The sequence below is a fragment of the Mixophyes fleayi genome, chromosome 6 (assembly GCF_038048845.1).
Source record: "Mixophyes fleayi isolate aMixFle1 chromosome 6, aMixFle1.hap1, whole genome shotgun sequence".
In the NCBI taxonomy this organism is placed as follows: Eukaryota; Metazoa; Chordata; class Amphibia; order Anura; family Limnodynastidae; genus Mixophyes; species Mixophyes fleayi.
The window spans coordinates 168,703,457-168,712,201 of NC_134407.1; the positions used below are offsets into that span (position 1 = coordinate 168,703,457).

At 36.7% G+C, this 8,745-nt stretch overlaps 1 protein-coding gene across 1 annotated transcript; it reads right to left on the bottom strand.

Annotated features, from left to right (window-relative positions):
* Nucleotides 1–2,657: 2,657 nt before the first annotated feature.
* LOC142095376 (keratin, type I cytoskeletal 14-like) lies at nucleotides 2,658–8,481 on the bottom strand. The gene is made up of 7 exons (XM_075178328.1): nucleotides 8,155–8,481; nucleotides 7,949–8,031; nucleotides 7,301–7,457; nucleotides 5,854–6,015; nucleotides 4,724–4,849; nucleotides 4,265–4,485; nucleotides 2,658–2,772 (listed from the first exon to the last, which is right to left on the bottom strand). Exons 1-7 carry the CDS (start codon nucleotides 8,323–8,325, stop codon nucleotides 2,658–2,660), a joined length of 1,035 nt encoding a protein of 344 aa, XP_075034429.1. The 5' UTR covers nucleotides 8,326–8,481.
* Between the last annotated feature and the right edge of the window lie 264 nt (nucleotides 8,482–8,745).

An 8,745-nucleotide genomic window follows, 5' to 3' on the forward strand; every position in this document is an offset into this window, starting at 1 on the left:
AAAGTGTTACCACTGATTCTACCTCACCTGCCTCTGAGCAGGCAAGATAGAATTTCCATAGCAGGGCTTGCTACGAGGTACTGAAAGATGCATATAGCATACCATTTGCACCTCACACAGAATTAAATCGAGGCTAATGACTGTTTCAAAGATGTGGTGCAAAAGATCAGTGTGGCACACAGGTGGAAAGGGGAGATGGTTAGTACGACTAAGAATGTAAATCTACATGCACCACTGTGCGCCCATCACATGACATGTGCACCGTCCTAAGTTGGCAGCCAGAATGAGGCAGACAGAACTAAGTGTGGGTGGGGTGGTAATGTTAGTGGAGGTTAATCATTTAAAGGAGGATTGGAACTATTAATATATTGGTGGTGTGTAGGTGACTCTATTTATTGTATTTAATACAATAGTGTTGTAACATGTAATAAATGTTTTTATTGGATGTATCTGTCAATTGTGTAGATTTCTTTGATACCTCCTTAATACATTTGTAATTTAGCAGACTAACACACGCCACTAGACATTTATATTTTATATATATATATATATAAATATATATATATATATATATATATATATATATATATATATATAGTAACAAAGGGAGGCATTTAGCTGGCAATATGCAGAGAAAGGATGCAAGCAGAGTAAAGCAGTAAGGCACCTAGATTAAAGATATACAGGTTGAAGACATTTGTGTGCCAAACAATAGTTTAAATTTTGGTTTAGCTTACATTGCTTGAAGTGTCTTTTCTCACAGCACACTGACAAGGGTGTGCCTGAAGTCAGAGCAAACAATGGAAGTTCCCTCTTAAAGGGAAGGTCCATCAAGCTAGGTAGGTTGGAGGAGTGTCATGTATCAAAGCCTGTCTGTCTCACTAGTCAGAATGACCAATGTTGGGGAAGCTGGCTGTTCTTTGTCTACCTAAGGTTAGGGTCTCAAGAAGCTGTTTGGTGTCAAATACCTTTACAGACCGGACATTAAAACTAAATAAAAAGCCAGAAGTTGGAGAGAGAACGTTTCAACAGAAGCCTGCTCATTTCACTATATAGACACACACATGTACACACACTCTTGTTTCACAATTTGTAGTCTCTGTGTACACTGACTGACTACCTCACAGCACTGGAGTTATTATTTTGATTCCCGACCATAGCCTTATCTGTGTGGAGTTTGTATGCTCTACCCGTATTTGCGTGGGTTTCCTACAGGTGCTTCGGTTTCCTTTCATACTCCAAAAACATACCGACAGGTTAATTGGCTGCTATTAAATTGTCCTTAGTCTCTCTCGGTCTGTGTGTCTATGTATGTTAGGGGATTTAAATTGTAAGCTCCAATGGGGCAGGGACTGATGTGAATGAATTCTCTGTACTGCACTGCGGAATAAGTGGCCCTATTTAATTAAATAGATGATGATGATGACTACCAAGAATAAGTGTCTGCAAGGTGTCTTCTTTTCATTTTTTTGCTCAACAGGTGCATGTACCACTCAGATTACAGACATTCGTACATACTAAACACTAGTAAGTATTCCTATTGTCCAATGCTAAAACCCCTCTCCCTATGCAGGATTTAAAATGCTGCTTTTCTCAAATAACTTGAAAAGTAAACTGTTTCTTTACTATTAATTCCACATGATAACCATTTGCATGAAAGGGGACAAGACTTTAATGAAAATAAAATAGATGACATCAGGAAGTACATGAACCAAATTCCCTTACAAACATTTCAGTAGATTACAGGTTATTACCTTAATGTAAAAATGTGTCAAATAGCAATAGCATAAGACAAAATGGGCGTCATTCATTGAGGAAAGTTAAGTAAAAAATTGAGTACGTAGTCTCCTGGAGAAAACCATGTTACAATGCAAGGGGTACAAACTAGTTTTCTATTTTGCACATAAGTCAAATACTGGCTGTTTTTTATGTGGCACACAAACACTGATTTGTACACTGAAATGTTAAGTTAATATTTGTGTGGTACATGAACAAACAGACAGTATTGAACTTATGTGCAAAATGGAAAGCTAATTTGCACCCTTTGCATTGTAACATGGTTTTGTCCAGACTACTTACTCAATTTTTTATTTAACTTTCCTTAATGGCTCTACATATTCATCAATAGCATCATACTGTGCACTAACAGTTTGTGACATCTAAATAGTATGTCATATTCTCTCTATATATATTCTCTATAGATGGATCTCTAGGAAAATTCTATGATGTGTAAGCCATGCTGTGTATACGATTCATAATAATAGAAAAGCAAATCAATTGCACGGTATATTGTATGTTGATGACCACAAACTTTAATCCGTTGCAGTGATTAAACTTGTGGATAAATTACATTTTTCACATTGATGTTGAATCTGCCATACAATTTGCAAGTGAACAAATACTGTAGTTCCTGAAAATCTAATTAATCTATAATCCAACATATTTAGAATCTCTAGAAATACATATGTTTCTAGAATTAAAAGAAACCTCTTCAGTTAAGCTTTAAACACATATTTACTACCAATTAGGCCAAACTATACGTAATGTTAATATTGTCTACTGAGTATGATGTTCAGTGTATCTCAGTCATGTCCCATGTCAATTAGAAGTTTTGCAGGAAGGCTGTATAAGGGATATGAGTAGGAATACATTAAGGATCAGTCTGGAGTTCTGTCTTCCACAGAGTTTCTCCTGAAGATACAATTAATCATTAGCATGTGCTGTGATATACATGACTTCTTACATGATGAGTCTTCAGTGCATGATGAGATCCTGGAAATGGAAGACAAGATATGAAAGGTATTAAAGTCTAGTGTTGATATAATGCACACAGTGTCATGCTTGAGTATGTCGAGATACTTTATATGTAGGGTATATATTAACCATATGATGGCAAGAATAATTCAAAAATAAAATACATTCAAAATAAACATGTTATTCTCTAAGCATATTCATTATAATATACTAAAAGATAAGATTGTGGGATATTTTGGGGTTTTTAAGATTAAAAAGTTAGATTTTGCCATCATTTATTTCAGAAAGAAGTAGGGGAGAGTCCATCTAAGTTTGGGGTCCCTGGAGTATCCCCTGGTAACTGGTAGTGATTTTATTATAACAATATAGTCTGCAAAATGTTACTGCTTTGAGAATCTTGAAGGTGCCAGGGTTGAATGTTACTCAGCTATAAATGATTTTGTTTATTTCTTATAGGTATTAACATGTACTAAGGCTCAATAGAAAAGCTGGAAAATGTGGTCCTACAGAGCAAATACCTATTTGTTCTGTTATACACCTATTTTCCCTGAAATGTGGTCATTGAGTTTAATCAAGGCTTAGCTGGTAAAGTTGACAGCAACTGCAGAGGTGTTGAATGTTAGTGGCTGGGTCAATTGGAGCATTTCTTACTTAATTCTGTTTAACTGCATTAATATGCATCATATTGCATTGACATGAACAGATAAGACTTGTGTTGGGGTTTAAGGTATTTAAATTAACTTCAAGGGAGAAATAATTTCAGGTTAACCGGGAGTCAGAGAGATTTATTTTTTCTAGTGGCAAAAATTCTTTAATGTGAAACCTGAAATGGAGATGGTCAAGATGTATGCTTACTCTCATGAATTGTTTAAGACATCAAAGATCTTGAACAATCAGACTTTTAGATGAATTATGTAAACTACCAAGGGGGTGGTACTGAGGTGTTTCTAGAATGGACTATGAAATAACAACATTCTGTACATATTCCCACCAGAGCCCATAGTCCTGCAAATGTTCAAACAGAGCATTTTCATGAGGACAATTCCAGGAAGGGGTGTGCCACTTCTTAATGTGCTTGTTGCACAAATAGCTGCATTTTTGCAAAATTAGTAAAATAGTCTCGAGAAGGCTAGTGTGTTACTAAATGAGTCTAGATAAGTACTGGCTTGTAGGTCACTATATTTATCAAAATTGTTCTATTTACCTTTGGCCACTGATAAATGCTCTCCAGATGTCCTGAAAAAAGTAAAATAAAATAAAGTGTATAAGTAATTGAATGTAAGATAAGCATTTCAGAAAAAGGACAGTTAGAAACGAATAAGATAAATCTGTTCCATATTTTTCTGAATTGCTGTAAATGAAATTATTATTATGCATATTTTTAATCTACTACTGATATAAATTTCTTTATAGAATGAGCACTGTCTACTTAGAGGAAACTGCCAAAAAGATTAATATTTTTATGTTTATTCAACCATTTTATTTCCTGATTTTCTACTTAAATACATACTGTATATCATGACCATCCAGGAGACGTTTGTAAGTGGCGATCTCCATCTCCAGGTGGGTCTTCTGGTCCATGAGGATTTTGTACTCATGATTTTGACGTTCTAGATCAGATCGGATCTCTGTCAGCTGAGACTCAACGTTGTTAATTAAACTTTGTAATTGGGCCAATTGGGACCCAAATGTAGCTTCTGTCTCTGCTAAAGTACCCTCCAGAGCTGATTTCTAGATCAATATAAAACAAGTTTTAATAAAAAAATATCACTGAATAAAAACACGAGACTGAAAAAAAAGTTGATTTTAATGATTCATCCTTTTTCTTTGTAATCCTAGCCTGTGTTACCAAAGTATTGTGCTGTAATTATTTAACTTTATAAATGACAGTATTTGCAGAATATTCATCTTTTCACTTGTGTATCTCATGATTATATATATATAATTGAATGCTAGGATTAAGACTTGCCATGCTCATCTGGTTCTGTAGCTCAATCTCCAATGTTTGGATGCTGCGTCTCAGATCAATGACTTCGGTTTGCACAGACTGCAGTTGCTCAGAGCCAGATGCGACCTCACGATTCAGTTCTTCACTCTACATGGATGGAAAAAATGACTAGTGGTTTGAAGACAGGAAAACAGATACATTTGTATGAGACAACAATTAGTTCTCACTTGGGTGATCTGTTGTGCGGCTTGCCTCTAACCACAAAAGGGAAGTGGTTTATTGGGAAATTTGATGGGGTTTTGATAAAAGAGGGAAATATGTTGGCGAGGTCTGGGTCTATCTGTGCAGAGTTTGGATAGGGCAGGAGTGGGTTATTTTGACCCTCTTTCAGGAATCTAAATGATGGAAGCTTTTTGTGCCGTAATATAGAGCAATAAACAATAATATGGCTTCTGCACTTCCAAAAATCTTCTAAAAAAACAGTATATAATATACATAAACTGCTACAAACTAGTATGTGATGTAAGAGCTCTTCAGAAATCATGGGTCTTCTAGTTGCTGTTGTGTGACTCAACTGCTTTTATGACACAAGGTCACAGTATTTCCTCACCTACTTTATATTTATGTCTAAATATTGAGGAATTCATGTAGAAGTGGAAGATTTACTAACCACACTATGTAAATCAAGTAGCACACTAGTGGTACACAGTATGTTTTGTGGAACTCTCTCTGTCTTCTTCATATTAGTTTTGTGTTTTACTACTGGTGCCAATACACAGCTGTATGTCACTTCCTAACTTAAATATAATTCCGATTGTATTTTTGATCCTTAGTGATAAAGATGTATAACTGTGGAAATAATCTAATGTACTAACCCTGAGAATAAGTGTTTTGACAAACTACTGTTTGTAGTGAATTGTACATTTATGGGACTCAGTCAATGAGAGCTGTAGTGATGTAAATTTATTATGAGTCTCCTAACATTGCTTAATTGTTTTCCCAGAACAAAGTAACAGCAGTTATTGGACAGGATACATTATGTATGCAAGACATAATGTACATTAACCACTTAAACAGGTAAATGTCATAGGCTGTATCTGTAGAAAATGTAATAAGCTAATTCAGTTTAACTCATAGAGTAAACAACTTACCCTTTGGCGGAACATTGTCTCCACCTCTCTTAGGTTCCTCTCCATCATGCCCTCATATTGTTCTCGGATCTCAGCCAATGTTCTATTCAGATCTACAGATGGAGCAGCATCTACTTCTACACTGATTCTGGCGCCGAGCTGAGCTCGCAGAGAGTTTACTTCCTGGGAATAAAGAAATTGTAAAGTAGATGCAGTAATTATACTGCTACAATTGAAGTTACAAGTTGCATATGGACATTAGAAGAAGATTAAAGAAGAGCTATCACACAGTTTTACAATTAGTAAATATTTTAATAATTAAAAATAATTTTTCTTTGATATCAGTAATTATTTTATATCACAAGTGGCAATAAATATAAACTTAAATTTTGTGATAATCTCTTATTCTAATCCTGTGTATAAAATCAGAACCCATCAGTTGGTTAGTCAACATTCTAATGTAAAAAATTAGGAGTATACATTTTAAAAGATAATGAAAGGAAATCAGAATCCAAACCAGGATAATGAAAATGGATCCAACTGAACCCAGCATGTGGAAAAATGTATCAGACAGTTAAAAGTTCCATTGCCATCCTTTATTATCCTACAGCTTGCTGTTACATTCTCCAACACATTTTGTGCTCAATGTATGAAAACAATTACAGAGGAAAGAATGGAGCATTCTTACTCTTTTATCCATACTCCACTCTGTACAGCTGCTTTGCTCGGCCATCAGTGAGGGAAGTGTTTGGAGTGGAGTCAGGGTAGAGCAAGGTTGTGCGTGCACAGTATTGATACTAATCCTTAACGTGTTTCCTGTCACCACTTCCCTCCTTCATGCGCTGAAATCCAGCATCACTTCTAATGTGGTGGAGATCAGCTCTTCTCTGATTTGGAGCAGAACTGTAATATATGTAATGCAATTCTGCTCCAAAAACACAGAGCATTAGGGCTCTCGGTACTTTAGTTTCTTTATAATAATGTCTCATTTTTTGCAATGGTTTATATATAATTTTAAGAATAGACCTTTAATGAAAATTGTCATGTGAGTAAATGACTCCCCTATACGTAACTAGTACAATCAGTGTTCCTATGATTGGAGCCTCTTTAACTCATGAGAAAATGAAAACCGATAGCTCCTGCAGTCAGAGGATCACACCTTGCTATTTGAATATAATTGGTTGCAGATAGAGATATTCTATTCAGCTTTTGATTGAGTACCAGCATTTTTCACAATCTGAACTAGTTGGGCAGTGAGAGTTTTTAGTGTACAAAAGATAACACCCCATGTTAAAATTTTACAAACATCAATGAATAATATTTCAATACCCCTATAGACATCTACACTATAACTTCAGATTTGTTGTTTTATGTTTCCTCTTTTGTTTTTGCTATCTATGTTTGAAAGAGGCTTTGAGCAGTAAAATACATTTTGTCTGTAAGTTAACAAATATTAGAACAGTTTTACCTGCTCATGGTTCCTCTTCATTTGCTGCAGTTCTTGCTGAAGATTTTGAACTTGAACCTCCAGGTCACATCTTTCCCGATTCAGATCTTCCAGGAGTATACGGAAACCATTCACATCGCCCTCAACGCTGTTAGTAAGTTGGCGTTCCATATCATACCTTATAGCAAAGAAGAATACCAAAATAACATTTAATATGACTTCCACCTTTGATTTGAAATTCGAAAGACTTTCCATAGGCTTCTGTTGGGGGACATCATGATGCTAAAACACCTACACACACAAACAAATACACACACACACACACACACACACACACACACACTACTACTATGATCCCTCCGACGCATATTTTATTAGCAGACCACCACTTACCTACTTCCATCCGCGCGATGTGCTCCTCACACATGGGACGGCACCTGTCACATGGTGCGTGTCCCATGTGATTCCAGTCTCTCGAACCACGCACATGGGAGGGAGGCCAATGATGTAAGGTGGGTGGACCCGGAGGAGGGGCCAGCCACCAAGCAAAATAGGCTTTGTCTGACCGGCCCTGCCCGCCCCTGAGTATGACTTTCACCATTGATGTGAAATTTCAAAAGACTTTCCATAGGCTTCTGTAGGGGGAAATTATGATGTTAAAAAACCTACTTGTTTCTGAAGTCATCTGAAGCTAGGCGTGCATTTTCTACTCGTAGTACAAGCCCGGCATTTTCCACAGTAGTTGCAGAAGTCTGTGGAACATAGACAACAGTTAAACAGTTCACAATAAAGACATACAGTATATTACATCACTATACATTAGTCAATATATTTCTTGTGTAGACCATGTAGAGCATTTCATCCAATCCTTTTACCTGGCTTTGAAGCTCCTGAATGGTTCTGAAGTAGCCACTGAAATCAGGGAATGCACTTGGCTGATTTCTCTCATACCACTCACGGATATTCCTCTCCAGTTGGGAATTTTCTTGCTCTAGAGAGTGAACCTTATCTAAGTAGGATGCTAAGCGGTGATTTAAATGCTGCATGGTTTCCTTCTCATTGACATTGAAAAGACCATGACTGCTAAAACTACTTCTATGACTATGATGACCACCATGAGTGCTTGCATGATCACAGGAAGCATGATTGGAGATGGAGATTCCTTTGCCTCCTGACCCCCCATGTACACTTGGGGCTCTGTAATGGCTTCCATGATGGAGTTTGTGGGAAACTCCATGGTGTGACATGTTGTATCCTTTATGGTGAGAAATATGAGGACCTCCATAGTTTACTTTTTTGGATCCTCCATGGTGAGTAATATGGGATCCTCCATGTTGAGAACTATGGGAACTTCTATGATGGACCTTTTGGGACCCTTCATGATGGATCTTGTTGGATCCTCCAAAATGGACACCATGACTTGAGATCCTAGGTAAATGGGAACTGACTTGACAGCTCGAATGTTG

What these genes read in the sequence shown, in the direction of transcription:
- LOC142095376 (XM_075178328.1), bottom strand. Translation starts at nt 8,325, where the DNA reads ATGCAGCATTTAAATCACCGCTTAGCATCCTACTTAGATAAGGTTCAC. An exon ending in TCAGATGACTTCAGAAACAA is followed by an intron (nt 7,458 to 7,948) that starts GTAGGTTTTTTA and finishes CTTTGCTATAAG; the next exon opens with GTATGATATGGAACGCCAAC. An exon ending in AGACAATGTTCCGCCAAAGG is followed by an intron (nt 4,850 to 5,853) that starts GTAAGTTGTTTA and finishes CCATCCATGTAG; the next exon opens with AGTGAAGAACTGAATCGTGA.